The sequence below is a fragment of the Vulpes lagopus genome, chromosome 5 (assembly GCF_018345385.1).
Source record: "Vulpes lagopus strain Blue_001 chromosome 5, ASM1834538v1, whole genome shotgun sequence".
NCBI classification, from domain to species: Eukaryota; Metazoa; Chordata; class Mammalia; order Carnivora; family Canidae; genus Vulpes; species Vulpes lagopus.
The window spans coordinates 102960157-102984989 of NC_054828.1; the positions used below are offsets into that span (position 1 = coordinate 102960157).

Genomic DNA, 24833 nt, shown 5'->3' on the forward strand with positions numbered 1-24833 from the left:
AGGGCTGAACTTATCTGGATATTCCCTCAGGGTCCAACGAGAATAAATTAGTGGGTCATTGGGGTGGTTTGCCAACCTGGAACAAATAGACCTTTGTTGAGAACAGTAGGAAGAACACTGGTTTGATAAGAAGTCTTTTTTAACCCCCTCCCCAAAATAAATAAATAAATACATACATACATACATAAATACATAAATAAAAAAATGTTTTAAAGTTTTTCAACCCATCTTTACAAAAAGCAAAGATCCCCCTGGGGCTATAGCTCAGAGAAGTACACAGATACCAGAGAGAGTATCCAGCCCCCTGTGAAAAGATATAAGGATTCCTTCCCACTGGTTTCCATCCCTCCACCTCCTGTACCATTAGCCTTCACATAGGCAAAGCCATGTCCATAAGGTCACATGGAGGGGCTTCCCAATTTGACTTCTTATGACTGACGCAGTGGGCTCAGAAGGTCTAAGTAATCCCTGTCCGGACCAGAGGGAAGCTGGAAGGGTGGCTAGGAGACAGTCTGACTGGGAGGAGACCATAAAGCTGGTAGAGGAAAGCAAAGCTGACTGAACTGAAAAAGTAAAACACTGATCCAGCAAAAGGTCTAGATCTGAAAGATTGCTCCCCACCCAAGGCTGTCATGACTTTGGGTAATATTCCTGGGGTGACACTGAAAGATGTTAGGGCACCATGCCATGGTGAGATCTGACTTTGAGTTGGGTTGTCTGTATAGGTTATGTCATATCTCTTGGATTATCTCTTTTCTTTTTCTCTTTCTTTATTCCTTTTCTGGCCTCACCTGGCCCCACCTGACCTGACCTTCTTTCTCTTTATTTTGAGAAAGCTGACTTCTGCTATGCGGCAATCAGTGTACTCGCAGTATTGGAGAGCTGGTAACTTGGTCAGAGTCCAGGTACTTCCTGGGCTGTCTGCTGGGGGTAATAACTTGAGGTGAGGTTTCAAGGTGAGGGTCAGAAAATGCTCCCAGCAAGTTTTTTTTTTTTTTTTTTTTTTTGCTCCCAGCAAGTATTATGGAAACATGTAAGTTCCATGAAGAGCAATGACCTACAGTGGGTTCTATACTAAATATTGAAAAAAAAAGTTTTATTTAATAAGGATATTTGAAATCAGGGAGGAGTGTGGAGGAGGTGAGCCAGGAGATGGAGAACAGAAGGAGAAAGAAGCAACCAAGCAGTATAGACACACACATAACCTGTTTCATTGTTTTGCCTAGAGCCAGACCTGATTCCTAGAGACAACTTTTTCATGAGGAGGAAAGTATTAAGTACTCAACTTCTTTTCTCTTCCTTACAAGGGATGAAATTCTAGCAACTACATGAGTAGTTTATTCTTTTTAAAACCTTCAAAGTTATTTCACAATACAGTACTTAAACAAGGGAGATAAACCAAAAGCAATCAAGGAAAACCCAGTTAGAGTTTCAAATTAATAACTTAACTCTTGCCTGTCTAATTTTAGGCCAAAATAACTCCTGAGCTTCAACAGTGGGATGTAACCACATTTGAGGGGCATCGATAATGAAGCATGTGCCACCTGGTGGTGATCTGGAGCATACTGAGTGCTTGGTGAATGTGGAGCTGGAGTTTAGCTTAGAAGACTGGCAATACTTTCAGGCTGAGGTTGCCCTTCTTCACAAGTATTCAGACAGACAGGACTGTTTGATCCTGAGCTTGTAACTCTATCTAGGGGAATCATACCAGAAATATTCAAGAACTGCAACTTTTGTGATCCTCCAACAAATGAACAGTAGCCCACAAGTTCTACTCAAGACCTCAGCTGGCGGCTCAACCTCCTTTCGTTCAGCCAGGAGCAGGGCCGGCTTGACACAGGGTGAGGAGGCTCTTGAGGGCTTTACTTTTTTGTAGGGAAAAACTAAAGTTTTATTTTATAGATTTGAGAAGAGGTGGCAACCTCAGTTTTGAGTGGCAGGTTGTAGTTACGGTGGGTTTTATTTTTACCCCCAGGTTACTTTGCAGCAGGGGTAGAAAGTGCTGGTGGCTTGTAATGTATAATGGAAAAAATAGGAAATGTTACAATTTATTTTCATCTTTGCATGGGGAGAAATGCCAGTAGGGAAAAGGAATCATCTCATTCTGTTGTGTTACTTCATTCAGCTGGCCTATTTAAAGTGCACATGGAGGCTTCAGAAAGGCTTAGAAAAAAGAAGAAATGTAGTGAGTGAAGGAGTTCAAAAGAAATCCAACCCTGGGGTGGAAAAATGGCAACACTGCAAAGCTCGGACCTAGAGTCTTTGCATGAGTACTAAGAATATTGACTGAAAGCTTTTTCGTCTTGAGCTATGAAAAGAAAAAAGAGGGTTAGCTCAACAAATAACTAACATGAATAGCATTAGCACAGATATGAGACATAACTATTTTTCTTATTTTCATGGAGGATTGTGTGATAGTTTTAAACTTTTTCTAATCTCGGGATTTGAGAGAGCTCAGTCCTTCCTCAGTCATCGGTCAGTCATGGGAGAAGATCTTAGAGGAGAAGGAAGTGATGGCAAGTAGAAGAGAGCTTCAGTGAGTCAAGGACTCCTGACAGTGGAGTTGAGATCTGGGCTGTTAAGAGGGAACCCTACACTGTGAAACGGACAGACAGAGTACGCTTCTGGCCGAGAAACTTGACATGTTGCTATTAATCAGGTGACGTCTTTGAAACGATATGGTTCTCAGGGAAGTAGTGTGATGTAGAAAGGTCACAAGGACAGGAGCAGATGAGCCTGGGTCCAAAGTCTGGAACTAATCAACTATGTGGCTTTAAATCCCCCCTGAACCTTAGTTTCTTCATCTATAAGGTAGGCTTCACAGGATTCTGGGGCAGATTTCATGAAGTTATAAACAAAGTGCCTGTTTACTGTGTTCCAGAGTAAATAATTCTCTCTCTTTCCATGCCCCATCCCTAGATTTTCAGAGACAAGGAAGAAATTCTGCTGGCTCAGAATCTTAGATGTGGAAGCATTGCTGCACCAAAAGGTAGACTTGCCTTTAGATTTGATTAATGTAAACCGAGCAGGTCTCTAGCAATGGCAAAATAGAGGCTAGGTCTCCAATAGAGGCTGTGGAGACCTCTCAGAGGCCCAAAGGGGCAATGTGGGAGGGTAGGGCAAGCCAGATTGGAGTCTAGCAGGGGATTCAAGTGGCTAGACTGGGAAGGAATGACCAGCGTTGGAAAGAACCTGGGTGGCCACTGAGAGAGGGTGAAGCCCCATCAAGGGCCACTAGTGATCAGAGCTTTAGCTCACACCACTCTTTCTGTTCCTTGTTACTTTCTATACTTTGCTTACTTCAATTTTGCAGTAAAATGATTCTTGAAAATAGTCAAGCCACTTTTGAGTTTGTCAGGGAATATTCCCTCACCTCAGCCATTTAGAAAGGGGGAGCATTGCGTTCTGGTAACTAGGTATGCTTCTGGCAGCTGCAAAGCCAAGTAAAATTGGGGAATGGTAAAGAGCAGGAAAATGCAGTTAGGGACTTCCCTAGAAGGATTCATAGTTTGTGAACCACCAGGGTCTATTACCTGACAGACTGTTTAAACTATTACTGCTGCATTTATCTGTAAGAGTCCGTAATTCAGACCTTCCAGTTTTTGGATTGGCCTTTTCCTCAACTAATCTGATTACATCTTCATTATGTTAGTCTTTTCCACCAAATCAGAGTTTCCTCCTTCCTGTTTTTCTCAAAGGAGAAGAAGCAGAGGAGATATAAAGATTATGAGCAGAAGCAATCAAGGAGTGTTGTAATCTTGGAGCTAGCATGCTGTTATAATATACTGCAGACCCTGTGGAAGCACTGCCTCACCACACACACACACACACACACACACACACACACCAGTTGTGCACCGTCTAGTACTATGGGATCACCTGAACAAATAAGAAAGATCCAAGTCCAGAGTTATTCAGCCCTTTGCCATGTATCTAATGGCCACTTAATGCTCCAGACCTACATTGCATCCATTCCCTTCTACTTCTATGAGACCTGTGATCCCAGGAGGACATGCAGATGGCAACGAGAGCAATGTCTCCCTCACTGGAACATTATTCTCCCTTTAGGTTCTTTACATACATGCCAGGAACACTGAAGGTCTCAGAGACTATATTCCTTTTCTTATCTGCTATAAGTCTAAATGTAAGACTTGCCAGGGGTTACCTGCTGTCACTGCCTACACTCTCTTCAAAGACTATTTCTGGAACTCTTTGCAGGTCCCAGAATTCCCAAAGTGAAAACAATAAACAACTTACCTTAAAATTTTAATCAATCTGAAAATCAAAGGCAATGAATACAATGGATACCTTCTCTCTTTGGAATTCCTCTTTCCATCTGACCCTTGGAATGTTGCCTTGATCTTCAGGATCAGAGAGATGTTGATGACATATTTTCTTTCTGATTCAAGGAGTTCTAGAGCCACAGTCTGTCTTTTAGCTTTAAAAACAAATCAAAGAGGGAATTTTTGTCAACCACTCCTTTCCAAAGCTCTGTGAAATGATAGAAAGCAATAAAAAGACATTGAAAGCAATAAAAAGAGACATCGGCAAGTTTTTGGAAGATGGTAAACAGAGTGGAAGCATGGTAATTAATTCAGCCGAGTAAGGGCACAAAACTGTGGTGTTCTTGTCTGCAGATGGAAAATCTGCTGAGAAGCAGAAAGGCTCAAGGAGTAGAGGCACCAGGCATCATAGAAAGTGCAAATAAAGATCAATGCTGAAAACAGGACACAAGTCTTCATAAAGTGCAATTGGACTTCCAGTCCCCTACTCCCAGGCCAGATGACTTCCTCATTTACGCCCCATGAGAAAATGTGAAAAATTAAACTAGAGGGGCCCTTATCTCTGGGGTCTGGACTAAAGACATCCGACCATAGAAGGAAGAGTTGAGATGCCAAAATGAAAACAAGGGGACTCAGAGAAGGCTTGCATAGTGATTGGGGAGATTCTTCTCAGCCCCTTCCCCTGCAGGTCTTCCCACAATACCAGTAGACAGACTTATACTCTCCAGGCAGGAGTCTGGAGGATGTTCCACCAAAGAAACTAAACTATCCAAGGGAAAAAGACCTACACTCACTGACATAAAGAAGTCACCTACCAAAAAGTTATTTTGCTACCTGCTTAGCCTATAGTGAAGCCTGTTTAACTGATAAGCTTGGCCAATATAGAATCTTGCAGGTTTTTTATTTAGGGCTATATATATATATATATATATCAGCCAAGAATCCTCAGACATTTGAATCAACCTTACACCATAAAAAAAAGAGAAAAAAAGGTATATATGCATTTTGAATAGAGACAATGCAGAGGATGTAATGTAAAGCATGGTGACTATGATTAATAATATTGCCTTGCATAATTGAAAGTTGCTAAAAGAGTAGACGTAAAAGTTCTCCTCAAAGAAAAAAGAAATTTTTACCTATGTGTGGTGATGATATTAACTAGATGTATTGTGGTGATCATTTCACAATATATACAAATATCAAGTCATTATGTTGTACATCTGAAACTGATATAATGTTATATGTCAATTGTACATTAAGTAAAAAAGAGACAATGCAGAAACAAAACTTTTTAAAAATCCTATAATTAAGGGGCAGCCGGGTGGCTCAGTTGGTTAAGTGCCGACCATGATTTCAGGTCAGGCCATGATCTTGGGGTCCTGGGATCTATGGAGCCCTTCCTTGGACTCCCTACTCAGCAGGGAGTCTGCTGAAGGATTCTCTTTCCCTCTGTGCCTCCTACCACTTGCGCACTCTCCTTACATATATAAAAATAAGTAAATAAATCTCTTTTTAAAATCCTATAATTAATATCCTCAAAGAGATAAGAGAAAAACATTCTGCCCATTTAGTAGTTACAGTATGCTATATTTTTAAGAAAAGAGAACATTCCAAAAGAAAGAGAGAGAGAGAGAGAGAAGAAGAAGAAATTTTGGCATTTTTTCAAAGAGAAAAGAGTGGAAGATAAAGTCAAAGAGATTTCCTGCCTTCTTCCTCACTCCTCCCCAAAACAAGAAAGAGACGTGTTGAAGAAAAAGAGACTAGAAGTGAAGAAGAGGTAGTGAAGAACATCAATCCAAGAGACCCAACATCAAATTAGTTATTAGAAATTTCAGAGAAAAGAAGAAAATGGATGCGAAGATACTATCAAATTAATAATAGAAAAAAATACCAGGACACACTTTTCTAGAGGAAAGGGCCCTACTGTGTTCAGCATAATTAATGAAAAAGACTCAAATTTCTGTGAAACTTTAGCACACCAAAGGTAAAAAGAAGATGCTAAAAATTACCAGAAAGAACAATCGAAACAAAGTACTGGGGATCAGAATGGTATTGGACTTTCCAATAGTAACATTAGACATTAGAGGACAATGGAACAATTGCTTCAAAATGATGAGGGAAAAAATATTTTGTATTCACCTAAATTATCAACAAGTATGTAGAAGCTACTGGACAATGAGTTCCATCAAACAAGGAGTAAACCAAGAAACCAACAAAGACACACAAGATAAAAGCAAACAAACAGGAATCTGACATTGGAGAACTATGAAAGAAATTTTTAGGAAGAGTGGGAAGTCCCAGGATGGCAGCAGTGCAACAGACCAGGATGGAGTAGGATGATAGAGGTCTCTAGGGCAAATGCTTTGGTGGGGGAAAAGAAGAAGAATGTAAATGATAGATTTCCCATTACATTGCTAAGAAAAATTGAAGGGGACCTATATAAAGGGAGACATATCCCATGTTCTTTGATTGGAACACTCAATACTGACAAGATATAAATTCTCTACTAATTGGAATAAAAAGAATATAGAGTCTAGAATTAGACCCACCCATATATGAATCACTTGATGCTCTCTACACAATTTAATATAGAAAGACAGATATTTTTGATAAATGGTACTCAAGCAACTGGATAGACATATAGGGAAAAAAATGAACTCGGACTCTTTCCTCACACCATACATCAAAATCTATTCAAGATAAGTAGTAGGTTTGAGCTCCTGACTGGCTCAGTTAGCAGAGTATGTGACTCTAGATCTTGGTGTCATGAGTTTGAGTTCCACATTGGGTGTAGAGTTTACTCAAAAAACATCTAAAAAAAGATAATAGATCTAAATGTGAAAGCTAAAACTATAAAAATTCTCAAAGAAAACATACTAGAATATCTTCACAACTTTGAGATAGGCAAAGATTTCTTGGAAGGACACATAAGTTAGAATCTATATAAAAAGTTTAAAATTGATAAACTTCATCAAAATTAAGAACATCTATTCACCAAAGACTATTAAGAAAGTGAAAAGGCAAGCCACATCCTGGAATAAAATGTTCACCACACAGATGTCTAATAAAGAACTCATATCCAAAATATATTAAGAAATTCTACTAATTGATAATAAGAAGATAATGCACTTTAAAAGTTGGACAAGGGGCAGCCTGGGTGGCTCAGCGGTTTAGTGCCACTTTCAGCCCAGGACCCAATCCTGGAGACCTAGGATCAAGTCCCATGTCGGGCTCCCTGCATGGAGCCTGCTTCTCCCTCTGCCTGTGTCTCTGCCTCTCTCTTTCTCTGTGTGTCTCTCACGAATAAATAAATAAAATCTTTTAAAATAAATAAATAAAAGTTGAACAAAGAACTTAAATAGGCACTTCATAAAAGAAGATGTACAAATAACTAATAAGCACATGAAAAGATGCTCAACATCATTAGTGATCAGGGAAGTGTAAATTAAAACTACAATACCAGTACACCCCTATGAGAATGGCAAAAATTAAAAAGACTGACCATACTAACTAACTGTGGTCATTATATTCCATCTAGTAACTCACAGACATTACTGGGTGGAATATAAAATGTCCCAACCACTTTGGAAAACTTTGATATTTTCTTTCAAAGTGTAATCTAATCCTATCCCATAATCTAGAGATTTTACTCCTGCGTGTACACCCAAGACAAATGAGGCCATACATCCAAAACAGACTTGTACAATATTCATTTCAGTTTTACTTATAATAGCCCTAAACTGGTAACAATCCAAATGTCCTTCAACAAGAAAACAGATAAGCAAACTATGGTAAATTTATTCAATGTGACTGAAAAAAGGAATGCACTACTGAGTGAATTACACACAACACATTATATTGAAAGAAGCCTGACTCAAAAGAGTACACATTGTATTATTCCCTCTGTATGAAGTTCAAGAACAGACAAAACTAATTTACAGTGATGGAGTCAGAATAGTGGTTCTTCAGGTGGTAAAGTGCATGAGAGAACTCTCTGGGGTAACAGAAATACTGTATATCTTGATCCAGGTAGTGATCACAAGGGGTATATATACATATATAAAAAGTCAATGAACTTAAACTTAAGCTTTGTGAACTTTGCTGTATGTAAATTATCCCCCAGTAAGGTACTGATTAAAAAAAAAAAAAAAAAAAAAGTAGGGACGCCTGGGTAGCTCAGTGGTTGAGCATTTGCCTTTGGCTCAGGGCGTGATCCCAGGATCCTGGGATTGAGTCCCACATTGGGCTCCTTGCATGGAGCCTGCTTCTCCTCCCTTTGCCTGTGTCTCTGCCTTTCTCTTTCTGTGTGTCTCTCATGAATAAATAAATAAAATCTTTAAAAAAAAAGGCAGCATAAACTTGTTTGAAAACATGGAAGCAATTACCAGAAGGAACTGAAAACTATGTAAAGTGGTTACTGTTTTCTTCATAATAAACCTTTTAGTACTATTTAATTTTTCATGTGTTTGATAGTAAAAATTAATTTTTAAAAATTATCTTCCACAAAATAGTTGGAGAGAAATGCCGTTGTATGACATATAATGAGTGTTATGTAGCAACTTGTGATTCAAAGGAGTGGAAGGAAGGAAAACAGGAGGGAGGGAGGGAGGGCAGACCCTGTTGCAGTGCTTGATATTTTGGTGGTAGACTACTGATGCAAGAGGCACATACTGAAGATTTCACACCACTGAATAAATCATAAAATTCTGCCCTCTTCAACAACTTTATGCCTTTTTTTCCTCCCAAGGCACTGCATTACTAAATGTCATGGATATCCAGAATCAAGGTGGCTGTCCCAAGCTGGCCATGTGACCTCAGGTGAGTCCCTTCATCTCTATTGGCTTTAGTGTTTGTCTGAAAAGGAAATCAGATACCAGGTGGTCTTGTAGGTCCACTGAATCTAAATTGCAAGGGTTCTAGCCACTAGATTTCCTGTTCTTCAAATTTTCAGCCTATATTTCCTCCTGGGACTTACCAGCTAAAGAGGTTTCACATAAAACATTTTCCAAGGAGCTGTGTCTGCCCTGGCCAGCGTCCTTGAGTTTATCTGGGTGGTCTTTTGTGACATATTCGTCACCCCATTCTTTACCATCCTTAGGCTGCCTCCACACACCAGATGAGAGATGGCTCTTGGATTGGATATCAGCCGAGAGGCAAGACTTTAGGTTTTCTTCTGCTTCTGGAGTTGTTGGGTTCATTCCTGAAAAATAACACCTGCCATCAAGATCCAACTTTTTAAAAACAAATTATATTTGTTATGAACTCATAGATATCATGCCCCTGTTTGAGTACAAACTATCCCTTGAGGATTAAATACATCAACTAGGGATTAAAAGTTTCCACAGTTGCAAAGGATCACCTCTGTCTGTTTCTGGCCTATATATATATCCTCTAGTCTCTGTATGTAATCTCTACTAAATAAGGCATTTAAACAAATAAATTTATAAAATAATATAATTAATTTGTAGTAGTATGCATTGACTCCTTATATCTCCTTCCTTTTAGGTGAGCACACCAGGGGAAAAAATACAGAATAAGAAAGATGCGGAAAGCAATGTTTTCTTTTGGAATTTGTCTTCCTTGGCTCCATAATGGTAAGTTGAAAAAATGAAGGAAGAATGGAAGGTGGGAAGATGAAATAATTTACAAAATACAGATGAATTTTCAATATTAAGTAAATAACCTTTAAATTAAATAAACTATAAAATGTGTCCGTAAGAAACTGATGTCGTGCTACGTATACCTGTGAGTTTGTCAGTGAGTATTATTTCATTGATAATTGAAATGAGCCGAAAAGAACCGACAATACTAGGTTGTCTTAAACATCTCCACCCCTTCTGTCTCCTTGGGTTTAACTGAGTCACTGATTTACTCCACTATACATCTTGGATTCTTAGTAACCATTAGTAACTCATGCCTGAGTTCTTTCAAGCCTGGTTTGGGCCTGAGGGAATAAGAGAAGGGAAAGGGTAGATATTGCTAGAAGAGAAGAGAACTAAAAACAGAGCTACTTACCAGGACCCATCATCCCCTTCACATTACTATCTCCCACATGCATGGATCTGGACTCTTGGGCTATAGAGAAAGGAAAGCTTTCAATCAGTATTTCATTCCACTATCAGGAGCTGGCCATCTTCTATGAGATGCTCTCTTTTATGCTCTCTCCCTCAGTAAACTGTCAGAGTTTACTAAGGGAGACAGCGCAGCAAAAAAATAAAATAAATATCAATATAGTGGCAAGCTGTTTTCCCATTTGTAAGAAGATATAATAAGTGGCACTTACCTCATAGACTTCCAAAGAATTAAATCAATTAATATGTGTAAATTGCACAGAGTAAGAACTAAATTATTGTCTAACTATGATGGTGAGGATGGTGAGGATGAAAAGAGCTGGAATGATGCTGTTCAAATGTTAAGTCAGACCCTGTCACTCCTCTGCTTAGCAATGGATTCCTGTGTCTGCATAAAAGCCAAAGGCTTTATAATGACCATGAGGCCCTAAAATATCTGCCCCCTCCTCTGCCTGCTATTTTTTTCTTTTCTTAAATCCTCATCTCCTATTGTCTCCCTTGGTCACTCTGCTCTAGCGCCACTGCTCCTTCTCCAACTTGAACATCTCAATTATGTCCCCTCTAGGACCTTGGCACGGGCTGATCCCTTTCTTCCCCTCAGTATGCATAAGCTCACATTCTCACTTCCTTCAGGTCTTTACCTGACACCCTCTCTAAAATTATACCTGTGTTTCCTTATTTTTCTCATCACTAACATACTACACATTTTATCTGTCTCAGTTCATTGTCTGCTTTTTTCAGAGCAAAGGCTCCATGAGAGCAGGAATGTTTGTTGTTTTGTTCATTACCATCTCCCACCATCTAAATCTGTGTCTGGGGTGATGGATGGATAGAAGGAAAGAGAAATGGATAGTGGAACAATCCATGCGGTCAAGGAACACCTTGACCGCAATCTCATGAAAGACCTGGAGCCAGAGGCACCCACAGATTCCTGCCTCAAAGAAACTATAACATAATGAATGTTTGTTATTTTAAGCTACTGAATTTTGGAGCAATAAACAACAATTGAGCCATTTTATGATTAACAGGGAGTAAGCCAACCCTTCCTGAAAGTTTAGCCCTTAGATCCTGAATTTTAACATAACCTACCACCAATCATACCCAGAATTTCTTACTATGGCACATCATTTCCAAATTCTGCAGTAACTTGGTTGAATAAACTATAATATATAAGCCATGCATATTATAACAGGGAAGGAAGGAGGAGTTGCCACCACACAGCTAATTGAACTCCATCTGAACACTTTGAATATAAAATTTTTAATCTTTTATCTTGTGAACATGTTCAACTTCCCTAGACCTGGCATTGATCTGACCTCTACTTTTCAAGGCCATCCTGTATTCTATCCTAATAAGACTATCCTTTCATATCCTGTTCTTCGTGACACGGAGCAAAGAAAATAGAACCACCTGTGATTAACCCACTCATTACCCAGTTGGGTTGGTGAGTTTTCCATCAGTCTCTAGAGTAACTACTCAAAGGGGTACTAAAAAGAAAAAAAAAAGCATTTTCATATTTTGAAGTTAAACTGATTAAAAGCCATCTGATTTAGATTTTTTTATTTATATTTTTATATTTAGTTGTTCAAAAAAGATTTATTGTCTAGGAATATATTGTGCCTTAAGGCATAAGGGTAGAAAACCACCAACCCTGCCCCTGAGGAGCTTACAATTGATTAAGAAGTCCTTGAGCTTCTTTTGGAGACTTTCTATATGTGACCAAAAAAAAAAAAAAAAGAGAGAGAGAGAGAGAGAGAGAGAGGACAATTCCTCTAAACAACATTAATGTCTACACTCTCTGGCATACAAGGTGCTTTGCTAGACGGTGCTGAGCATACACAGATGTAGCAAATGCGTAACCAGACATGGGTACAGATGGAGGTAACTGGATGGAAACCCAGTTTCTGTAGGACTGCCCAGGAACAATTTTCTAGCATCTGTTTTATTATCCTTCAGCCCAAGAGTGTGGCTAGTGACTGTCAGCCCACAGGCAGCACCAGCTCTTGTTATCCAGAGAAAGAGGGGTACAGAGCTACATTGCCACTGACATCACTGCCCAACAGTTAAGGCAGATATGATTTTCTCCTATCAGTGAAACCTTGCTGGAAAAAAAAAAACAAAAAAACAAACCAGAACACACAATTTTATGCTAAGAATAAGGCTATCTTTAAGATGTTTATGCAGGGAGATGAGGATTGAGAGACAGTGTAGAAAATAAAATGAGTTATTAGAATGAATAATTTTTTGTAACATTTTTCTCCCAGGGTTAGTATTTGAAATTTAGAAAACCCAGGTAAGTATTTTCCCCCAAAAGAAAATCTTTTAGGGGCGCCTGACTGGCTCAGTGAGTTAAACATCTGCCTTCAGCTCAGGTCATGATCCCAGGGTCCTGGAATTGAGCCCCACTTCCACGTTGGGCTCTCTGCTCAGTGGGAAGTCTGCTTCTCCCTCTCCCTCTGCTGCTCCCCCTGCTTGTGCTCTCTTTCTCTCTCTTTCTGATAAATAAAACCTTTTTTAAAAAATCTTTTAAAATTGGGCAGATTCTCTTGATCTCGTAGAATCCTCTGGATTCTTTTTTTTTTTTTTTTTTTTTTACTTATTTATTCATGAGAGACACGGGGGGGGGGGGGGGGGGGAGGCAGAGACACGCAGGCAGAGGGAGAAGCAAGCCCCATGCAGGGAGCCCAATGTGGGACTCGATCCTGGGTCTCCAGGATCAGGCCCTGGGCCGAAGGCAGGCGCTAAACCGTTGAGCCACCCAGGCTGCCCAATCCTCTGGATTCTTATAAATTCCAGTTACAGGAGGAAAAATTCTGAGCAATACATCATTTTCCTATAATAAGGATGGAGGACATAAGCCCATTCTCACTATTACTTAAGCTTTAGGAATCAAGGGGAAAGGCTTGGCTAATTCAACATGATTTGCAAAGTGTACCTTTTTCATAAGCCTGAGAGGGCAAAAGATTTGTAAAGTCTTCACTTGGAAGAACAGGCTCAGGGATATTGATTGAACGGAAAGGACTTCCTTGTGCTTGAGCAGGCCCAGCCTGTGAGCCATGTTCTTCTTTTTGAGTTTTCCTGGGGAAGGAAAACAAAGAGTCTGAATGCCTGATGGGTTAAGAAGAAAATCAGTTCAGAATAATTTAAGAAAAAAAAAAAAAAAGAATAATTTAAGAAAAATTCTGAATTATTAGGTTGGGCCATACAAAAGTGCTGTTTTTGTAAATTAAAAATAGTTAGATATTAGCAGTTCTTAGAGTTCAATTTAATTCATCTCCAAAGCTGGAGAAAAGATTTCAAATACATACAAATCACATCCTAATTGTAATATTTATATTTTTTGCTTTTCTGTTACTGGCTTCCTTGTCATCGGGATCTCTACAGTTTGCAATGATGATAATTTGCTTTGGAGAATGTACATTCACTTAACAAAGCAACACAAAGATACCAAGAGGCAGCAGGTCTTCCAGCTGCAAACACGAAGCCATTCTTCAGGGCCACAGAAATATTATTTTCACATTTTTCTATTTTAAATTCGATAATTGAAAAACATAATAATGATCATATATGCTTAATGGTGAAATTTAATTGATTCAACCTGATTGAGACATTAACACAAATTTTATTTTCAACAGTAGAAGTAGACTAGGTGTAGCATTACAGAAATTTTAGAAAATGAATAAAAAAAAGAAAATCATTAGTGACCCCATTATATTAAGACAATAGTCACTATTTTTAAATATATCTCTATAGTTGTTATCTTACACATTTTTACAGTTGAAATAAAATACCACATGCCATCTTATATCATTTTCATTTCACTTCCTATTGTGTTGTGCATTTTCCATGTAATAATTACCATCCATTTTTAATATTAACCAATTTTTATTATTCTATAACCTCGATCACATGCTGAGTGGCAGATTCCAGAAGTATATAGGCAGTTAGCTCTCTGTGTATTGGGGAAGGTATTCTCCATGTCACTTTACAAGCTACTGCTTATGGGTTTGCCTTTGGCCAATTTTGTGTAAAACACTCACTTGGCTTTAACTTTTCGAGATTCTCTTCGCTTTTCCTGCTGAAGCTGTTCAATTTTCTGTTGCATTTCTTCTTGTTTGGAAGTGATGGCCTGAATCATTGACATGGCATTGCTCAACTCTTCCTAAAAAATAGGAATCAATACATATTTAATGTGATAAAAGGGATGAAAGGATATATAATATGATATCTAGTACACAGTAAGCTTTTAATACATATTTGTTGAATGAATGAATGAGAGATGAACATCTTATTTCTATTGTGGCCTATAATTTTAACACCAAGATCCAAAAAAGAAAAACAGGAAATAGAGTTTTGTTTCATGATAATTAGTGAATGGGTCAGAAGGAAATTCTTTTATTTGGCTGCCACACGAAAAGGTGTTTTCTACTTCTGTGACTCTCTGCTTAGCAGGGAAATAGAAGAGGAGCCTACCTTGAAATAGTTTAATGAATTCTTCATCTCAGTAACTTTTTCTTCCATGGAACATCGGCAGCTCTTAACCTTCTCTTCCAAAGCATATTCTCCATGTTGAATTCTTGACAGTTCTTGCATTGCTTCTGTGAAACCAGTTTTAAGTTCAGAGGCCAAGGCCTGCAACTAAATAATAATCACCAAGAGTGAATTGAATTTGCTAGAAACTATTATAAATATTACTATTGGCCCCATGAATTTTCCTTTGTTTGAGAAACCAGGCTCCTAAAAATCTATAAATTTCATTTACTAGTAGACTTAAGTTTAGACAACATAAGGCAACCTTAGCTCCATTCATTTAGGGAAAAGAGAGTTTTTTATATAGCACTTGCAGAAGTTGACAGTGACAAGCAAGCAAGCAATTAATTAAGTTTACAAGTGCTCCTGTGAGCTACTGTTTATTCTAACACATTTGATTAAAATGAGATTTACTTGAAAGGCAACTATGCATGTTGAATACAATCTTGATCCAGTAACTCTTTGAATCCCATGAAAGAAGGGGTGGATCATATTATCCTTGGTGTTATAAGAAGATGAAGAAATTCAGTTATTTTTCCTTTAAAAAATTAAATGATAAAAAGAGTAAAAACTAAGCATATCTAAGAATTTCTTTGAAAGGGAAGAGGATATATATATATATATATATATATATATATATAAACTGGATGATGTGGAAAAGGAGAAAATGGCATTTGCAGTGGCAAGAAATAGCTACAGTGTTAGGAGCTCAACACGCTGTTGATAGTGATGTTGCATTATCTTCAAGAGTCAAGCTTGGCTGTGTAGGAGTGCACACATTGGACTTCTGTTGTCAACTTCCACATCATGAAAAAGGTATTAATTTTGGAGTCAGGGTACAAATCCTAGCTCTCTCCTATAAGAAGTAAGACCTCAGGCAAGTTGGTTAACCTCTTTGTAGCAATTTCCTCATGCATAAAATAACTACCGTGACACCTATTTCACAGGGCTGTCTGGAGAATTAAATGAATAAATGTAGGCAAGTTTCCTGCCACAGTGCATGCTTGGTACATTGAAGGTGTTCAAAAAATTTTATTTCTTCTCCCCCTTTAAGTACCACATCAAAAAGTTAAAGCACAAACAGAAATGTGGAGAAAATGGAGCACTTCTAAAAGTTCAAGTTTTTTTTATTGAACAAACAAAAAAAAGCATTTTCAACAGACAAAGAGTTAAGATAATAACAATAAGATAATAACATTATTTTCTTGAAATTCATGATCTTACACTCTACTAAGGAGAGGAACTCTTGGCTCCAGTTCTCTTCAAAACAGAATTTTTAACAAAATTAACAAAATTCCTTCAAATGTGTACTTCTAAACATTTTCAGAATCTGGTTATCCAAATGATTCCAACTTGCAAAGATACCTCCCACTATAAAATTATTTGGTCTCCTACACCACATTTTTGAAATATAAGGTTTTGTGGTTCACTGTACCTCACAAGGGTTTCTTTCAAGGGCCCGGAATAGGAAGAAATAAGAGGAACCAAAGAGATCATTCTGAAGATAAAAGTGGGATCTGCCAAGTGTTCAGGGCTGGAAGCCTGAGAAACAACATGAGCAATCTGTATTTCGCTCCAATCATTCTTAATTTTAATTAATCTTTGTGATGGATTTTAGTACGTGTCCTAATCTAGTCATCATAATGGATGAAATCACCAGGTCAACTACTTTTGATCTGGTAATTCTCGTGATGCAAATTCATCTTCAGTGAACAAAATAAACAAAACTGATGGCAATATAACATCAAAGCAAAAATTGTGCAAGTTTTCAAATCGAAGAAAGGAAACCTGACCTTCATTCAGGTGCTCTGAGGTAAGTTCAAATTTCCTGTTTGAAAAAGAAAGGGAACCACCATCCAACAGAAATAGGTTTCATTATCACTGCTCCCTTGGGGGGATATGTAGAGATTCCCCCAGGAACCAAAAGGCAGCAGTAGGATCCTAGGGGAAAGGATTTTTCCTTGCCTGAAGAACCCCAGCTCTCAAAAAAAATTGAGTTTCCCCCAACAATCTGGTTATATGGGGACCTTGAGAATTCTGAAACCATTTTAAACTATAAGCCCATTTCCTTCCTATGTATTACTTTGAGCCCCTTGGGTACCTGCCACTGAAGTAGCACTACTGCCTTATAAACAGCTTCACAAACACTGAAAAGCCAGGGAGGGAATGCCATTAGTGAGAATCATCACACGCCTGAACCAACATGCTACTCTTTAGATGCATGCGATTCAGTATCTTTAGCTGCCACAGACTGGTTTTCCAATACTCACTGGCCATTCCTTGTGAATAAAAAAATACTCTGAGGACACGGATGTAACATCTTTTTTTTCTGCTCTCCCTTCAGCTCTCTCATTCGACAGCCCACAGCCCACCCCAAGGATTAGAAATGGGTGTCTACCTTGTTCTCCAGCGAGTTGAACACGTTCCTCATCTCGTTGATTTTTTCATGAAGCTGCTCTAGAGAGGTTATGATCCCTCCATCCTGCCGCTGGAGGCGGGCTCCCACTGGAGGCAGGTTCAGGGAAGACTTGTACTTCGAAGCCTAGGGCACCACAGAGGGCATCTTACGCTCAAAGAAATAGGGGAGACGAGTCCGAATTCTTCCTATTTCCTGTCCTCAATTTCTGTTGCTCAATTTTCTTTACTTTCTTGGCTTCTGATCTCTTCTCGAGGTCAATTTTAATCAATGTCTTCCCATCTTTTTTTTCCACCAAAGATCCCTCAAACTACACTTTCATAAATTATGCAAGTTGTTCCAACTTGTTTCTCACATAGATTTGTCCTTTGTTCTGTTCCATAATCAAGGTCAAAGGCTACAATGGGGCAAACTCAGGGGCCTGTGCCTGTGCCTTGAGATCCTGGCTAAGTCACAAATGTCAAGATTTGAGAAAGCTCCACATGGCAGGCCACATTCCTACAACACCTGACTACAGGCTCTACGAAGCAGCACATGATGGCAAGGATGCCAACGTAATTGCTTTGGTTTCCCCCAAACCAGGGTTTGTACAGAGGAAACACAGTTTTTCTGCCAACTGTCATCTTAATATTAGTTCTCTTTATTAATCCCCAGAAATGCAATAACTTAATACAAAAAGTGGGCAGCAAGTCGTTTGAACAGTCAAGAGTAAATTTCCCAAATCTACTCCTCTACACTCCCTGCAAAAGTTGACCCTTCATGACATTCTTGCAGGGCATTATTGAAGCTGGTATGAGGCTTGTTGTGCCAGTTTATCTTACTGATCCCTGGATGCACCACAGGCCTAGCAGAATTCATTTCTCTGGTATTGGAAGACATTCCTCAATGGCAAAAAGAGACTGAGGCTCAAACAGGACTTACAAATTGCAGAAAACTTTCAACGACAGTTTTAATGATGAAACCTATTACTGTAGGACTGGTTCCCATAGTTTTTTAGTTAGGAGTCATTTTGGTCCATAACTCTTTTTCTTAAATGATTTTCATTAGAGAGAAAAAGAAAAAAGAAAAAAATCACTTCAAATCTCCTTACTTTAATACAATTGCGAATGTTTTGGCATATTTCCTTCTGTTTTGTTCTGTGAAAGTAAGTGCAGACATTTATATAGTTGAAATCATACTACAGATATATTTTGATTCTGCCCCCCTTTTTTGCAAAACACTCTTATAAACCCTTTCTCATAGCCTTCAAAATTTTTTCTAAGTGTCTATTTTTAATGGTTGCTCAATATTCCAACCAATGGATGTGCCAGAGTTTATCCACTCATTCACTCTTCTTGGAAATTCATGTTGTTTATAATTTTTCAATATTATAAATAATGCTGATCTACAATACATTTTATTTAAATTTTTGTATGTGTTTCAAATTATTTCCTTAGGATAAATTCCTAAATATGAAATTACTGTGAGTTTAAGGATGTTGGGTAGTATTTGATCCAAAGGGCTAAATTAGTGTATTTAGAAAAACAAAATGCATAGAATATAAGTAATATAAATGGAGGAAACTGCAATGTTTACATTCCTACAAGCGAGCCAAAAACACAGTTGGAATTCACATCATTAGGCGAGAGTTGAGCTAGGACCAAGATGGTGCAGTTGCCATATCTGTTGCCTTGATTGTAGGACCCCCACCACCACTTCTCATGTTAATGCAATCTTATTTTTAAAATCTATGTGCAAAAGGAAGAAATCAGTCTGAAGCAACCAATCTGACTCTGGAGAAGAAACTGGGTGAATTTTGAGAAGCTTATGTACAGTGGACCAAGGATGAGAGAAAATCAGGATAGACTTGGATTCAAATAAAAGGGAACATGAGCTAAGGCGCAATCAGTGTATCCACACACATTCAGTAGTTCTAGTAATAATTCTGGAGTGGGAGATGGTAGTGTTCATTCTCCTATTGGCTTTTGTGACCTGATTTGAGTCAATGTACCTTATTCACCAAGGAGGTCAAATCCATCCAAAGAACAGGGAGCCAGTTAGGGTTGTGAACATTTTAACACTTTAACTGTATTTTAACTAATAATTTTTGTAAAAATTTCCACTAGGGGATCCCTGGGTGGCTCAGCAGTTTAGTGCCTGCCTTTGGCCCAGGGCGTGATCCTGGAGTCCCGGGATCGAGTCCCACATCCGGCTCCCTGCATGGAGCCTGCTTCTCCCTCTGCCTGTGTCTCTGCCTCTCTCTCTATCTCTCTCTGTGTTCTCATGAATGAATAAATAAAATCTTAAAAAAAAAAAAGTTTCCACTAATTTATACACACTCATCGGAATTAAGTATTATTATTTCATTATTCACTAATCAGATTGTCATAAGCTTCAAAAGTCTCAATTTTCTCTCCTATTTATTAGCTGTCTATAATTCTACTTTGGTAAATTTTCTGTATTTTTTGCCTACACTCTACTGAGGTCTTAGAAGTGTCTTTTTTTACTGACTTGTATTAACTATTTGTATATCATTAAACCCTTGTGGTATTTTTTGTAATAATTTTTCCATTTTGTTATAGGCCTTTGAATAGGTTGAAAATATATTGATATACATTGGGAAAATTTTTAATTGTGATGTGGGTGAAATCTCTAGGCCTTCCCTTTGTGATTTCTTCCAGTGCTTTTTCACTTAGAAAGATGTTTCACATCCAGAGACTAGATAAATATTCACTAATGCTAAATTTTTATGGTTTGATTTTTAAATTTCTAGCCCTTTAATCCATTTTTGAGTTTATTTTGATTTGGGTATGAAGTAAGGATCTCTTCTTTTATTTTTTTCCCGAAGAAGAATCAGACAATTTTCCAAACATCATTTGACACCAGACTAAATGTCTACATCATATCTCTTGGCTCAAAGCAATATACACATCTTGCAGATACTTTCATTCATCCAACTAATATTTATTGAATATGTGTTATGTTCCAGGCACTGTACTTTATGCTGAGAATACAACAGAGAGCAAGATGTACTAAATCCCTGCCCTTGGAGCTTACATTCTAGAGAAGGAGACAGACAATAAAAATAAATAAATTAACAAGATAATATTTACTATAATATCAGGTCGGGATCTATAAAATAGATGGAAAGTGACTAACACATCACATTCTGCTTCAAGTTTCATATTTTGCTCTCCCTTTTTGGTATAGGTTGTACTCTATTATAGTTAACCTCTCCCTGCTTCCCTCCTTCCTCTTCCTCTTCTTCTTTCTTTACTTCTCCTTCATCTTCTTTTGGTTAAATGTTGCTTGGAGTAAACAGACTGGGGCTTAGGAAGCATGCTTTTAAAACAAGGATGGGGTTATAATCACAGCATCACAGAGGTCATAGAGACCAACTTCACTTCCACTCTTCATTTGTTCCACTGTGAACAGATGTACTTGGATTTGTGATACAATAAGAGAATGAGGCCATCCCCCACTGCTGCTATATTTAGCCAACATTCAGGGAGTGACCTACATAAAGTCTATAATAGACTTTAAATCATACCTAAGTTTAAAGACATACTCACAGTCATTCATATGCCATACACAAGTCAGATATGAACAGAGAGGAGGTGAGCAAGGAAGGCATTTGGAGGTCATGGATAAGTGCAGCATCAAATCAGCACTGAGTGAAGACTCACTCTTACTTCCAGGCCTTTGTTCAAGCTGGTCCCTTTGCTTGAAACACCCTTCCCCATATCCACTTACCAAACGACCAATTTGTCCTTAAATGCCTGGTTCAAATCCTTCAGCCAATATTCATTCATCCCTCTGTTGTAATCCTTCCAACAGCCTACCTGTTTGAACTATTAATTGTATATGTTTTCCAGGTGGTGGACACTTAAAAATCAATTGCAAATATCTGTTGATTCTGTTATTTCTCATTAGGCCAAGCAGTTGGTTTTGTACACAGTAACTGCTCAATAAATACGTATTAAATTCAAATGAAGCTCTTTCCTCTACCCATTCCCACTGCTGGTTTTGGTCTAGGAGCAACATGATTACAAAAATGTTTTCATAATTCTGTGTTGGCTTGCCCTCATTGGCCCGCAGCAATGATCTATTGCATGATATATCTTGCAACTAGTTGTGAAAATATTCACTCTACTATCACTTAATCTCAACAAATCTAAATAACATTTCCCCTAAAACTCTCCACTCTTCTGGATTCCTGTAGCCCTTTACAGAAGACTACTCTTTATCCTAACGAAAGCTTAGAACTTTACCACCAACTTTGAAGTCACCCTTTCTCCCAGCCCATCAAGCCCTGTTGTTTCTTTCTCCCTCCTCCTGCAATCCAGAGAACAGTGCCCTAACTCTAGAGAGGAGCATGAATTTCCCTAGCCAGAGCTGCTTTTATACTACAAATTACATCAGAATTAACTCCCATGATTTTTAAGGACAGAATTTTACTTCAAATTTACATTTAGAAGATAGAAGCCAAACAAATACTGTTTAGAAAGCCAAAGCAGCCCCATGTGATCCTTGTTGCAAATGTATTTCAAAATGTTTTGCAGAATATGTATCTTCCTTGTACATTATTTCCATTGTTTAAAAGGAGCTTAAATTTTTTTCTATCACCATATTTGAACATTTGCAGTGTTAACTCCCTTTCAGTCCTCAATTCTCCCTGTTAAAGTAGGAAACAAACAAACAAAAACAGGTCTTGCTCTCTCCTTCACTCTCGTCTCTCGTGGAGATGGCATTATACAATGTAATGGCCATAGTGTTGGTGGTGACAGGCTAGAAAAGCAAAGTGGACGTGGAAGTGATAGTGCTATAATTTATAACCTGGATAAGCTGTTCTTCACTAAACAGTTTTCTCAAAAGTGCAACATGAGTGGCACTCTCTCCCCTGCCTATCTCAGAGTCCTGTTAAGTGAACAAACACAGTGAGAGATGTGTAAGCACTTGCAAGTGCTAGAAAATTTTATACACAAATGACAAGCATCATTATCACACAAGGAGTGTTCAAAACAATCTAATTGTCTTTACCTGGTAAATCTGTGTGGAAGGATTATTCATCGGCATATGTTCATTCTCTCCTGTAGGAAGAAAGAGCTCTGTTCAATGAATATAACTCACTCTGTCCCTGGCCTCTTCACACACAGAGGAAAAGGGGACTTAGAGGATCTTAAATCTGTGACTGCATGACAAGAAACCAACAATATAAGAACAAAACATAAGCTGGTGAGGGTGGTTTCTATATTCACATCCTAATGACCTAATCATTTCTACCTGATATAACTCTTGTAGTGAAAAGCAAAACAAAACAAAACAAAGAAACATGTTCTACCACAGTGGGAAAGTTTCTCAACCGAACTGAATGATTAATCATCATTAATCAACCAGAAGGGAATGTGCATGAAGGGTTTCCTTCATGTTCGTGGGGCTGACAGCAGTTTACTTGAGGGGGTAGTTCTATAACCAGGAAGGCTACACAAGACACCTGCCCCATCATCACTCTGCTGTTCTCAGGAAGCCTGCATAAAATGTCCTTGCCAAACTTCTAAGCTCTCGCCTCCTGTCACTGCCCAGATCAGTTAAGGGTAATCTTACTGTCTTCCTGGGCAAAAGGGTTGGTAGAAGGGAATTGTCAATGGAAAGACTCTGGGAAGAATGCAGGCAAAAAGAAAATAATATTAGAAACAACAGAGATTGCAAAACACAGGGCAAAGACAAAGGAAGTAGTAGGTTTATAAAAACCACTACAAACTAGGGAGAAAGATGGTTGGCTTAGAGTGTACCTTTCAGAATCAGATTGGCTGACCATGAATTCAAGACAATCCGTGTAAAACATACAGCTCATCCATTTAACTATATCTCCATTGTTGGAGAAATGGTCACATTGTATGAATCAAGCAATTTATAGATGAAAGTACTGGTTGCAAATATTTGGTTACATGGACACGTATATTGTTCTCTAAGACATGCTGTATAGAAAACCCTTCCTTAGAGGAAACACCCTCAGTGTATTAAGTTCATAAATAATATATAACCTCAGCCCAGAACTTATACAGATAGAAGGCTGTTCCTCTAAAATCTGGATGGTTTGAGATCACCAAAACTCCCCACACAAGCTTGGGTAAAGATTATTTAGCTTATTTTACACTGTGTTCCAACAGCCTGGTATCATGGCAAGGACCAGAATGTGGGAACAGAGACCAGGCTCCCAGATCAAACTCTGACATTTTGTGATTGTAGCTTGACTTCTCTATGACTGTTTCCTTATCTGGAAATTGGAGGTGATAAACTATTTCTATATGGTTGATTCTATATGCCAAAGATGAAAAGAGAGAGCACTTATGTTTCTAGGCTAACCTAGAGGGTATTGGATGTTTCTTAGTTGAATCTGTATCTTGGCCTCATTCAGCAGGTTGTCCTGAAGCAAGTCCTAAAGTTATTGCCAAGAAAAATAAGATAACTACTCAGACCAAATTATATGTATAGCATTTCCTGTTTTTCTAGCACCGAGTTTGTGCTCTTTGTGGTCATTACAGGATGATAAGGAAATGAGAATAGTCAAGGTAACATATTATCATGTTTTGATACAATGGCAAGAGAACACTGAAACCTACATTTCTTACATCTCAAAATATAAAGCAAGACATAGGAGAAATCTAACCTTGCTTTGTTTTTGTCTTTTCCATGGTGACTGTTGCTTCTTTCCTCCAGCTGATTCTTCAACATTACATCTTCATTGTCCCTGGATCAGGCCACCCCTTCTTCTCTGGACCTGTCAAATGAAATCAAGAAGAAGGGATAGCAGGAAGAACTGGTGAAGTAACTGGACTTATTTTATGTGTTAACTTAAAATAATTGAAATGAACACAGCTATTAGAGGTAACTTGAGGTTTATGTAATTTCGGAAAAATATCAAGTTAATATTTAGTTTAAAAGTTAAAGGTGGGTCGCCTGGGTGGCTTAGCAGTTGAGCATCTGCCTTCAGCTCAGGGCATGATCCTGGGGTCCCAAGATTGAGTCCCACATCAGGCTTCCTGCGTGGAGCCTGCTTCTCCCTCTGCCTGTGTCACTACCATTCTCTCTGTATGTCTCATGAATAAATACAATCTTAAAAAAAAAAAAGTTTAAGGTAAGGGATGCCTGGATGGCTCAGCAGTTGAGGATCCACCTTTGACTAGGATCGAGTCCCACATCGAGCTCCCTGCATGGAGCCTGCTTCTCCCTATGGCTACATCTCTGTCCTCTCTCTCTCTCTCTCTCTCTCTCTCTCTCTCTCATGAATAAATAAGTAAAAACTTCAAAGAAAAAGTTAAAGATAAGTATTTTGTAAATAAATATGAAATTTATTACTTAAAATTACAGTGGTTTTTAATATGCTACATTCTTTTTCCAATCAAATCCATTAGTTTAGACCCATTAATTTTATTAACAGGTTCTGGTTTAGGAAAATCACCTTAAGTAGAAAAAACTTAAGCAAGTATGAAGGCAAATACATCTACTTCTATTTCATTACACAGTAAGTGCTTTGATGATGTCATTCCCACT

The 24833-nt window shown here is 38.3% G+C and overlaps 1 protein-coding gene across 1 annotated transcript in view; it reads right to left on the bottom strand.

The window, feature by feature from the left end:
• Positions 1 to 23979, bottom strand: part of ARHGEF33 (Rho guanine nucleotide exchange factor 33) — a 47883-nt gene extending 23904 nt beyond the window's left edge. Inside the window, exons 1-8 of the mRNA XM_041754092.1 lie at positions 23950 to 23979; positions 22320 to 22369; positions 14828 to 14992; positions 14395 to 14516; positions 13290 to 13432; positions 10299 to 10358; positions 9259 to 9483; positions 4309 to 4438 (exon numbers count right to left, since the gene is read on the bottom strand). Of these exons, the coding sequence (XP_041610026.1) occupies positions 4309 to 4438; positions 9259 to 9483; positions 10299 to 10358; positions 13290 to 13432; positions 14395 to 14516; positions 14828 to 14992; positions 22320 to 22369; positions 23950 to 23974 (920 nt within the window). The 5' untranslated portion in view covers positions 23975 to 23979. The remainder of the gene's footprint in view (positions 1 to 4308; positions 4439 to 9258; positions 9484 to 10298; positions 10359 to 13289; positions 13433 to 14394; positions 14517 to 14827; positions 14993 to 22319; positions 22370 to 23949) is intronic.
• Between the last annotated feature and the right edge of the window lie 854 nt (positions 23980 to 24833).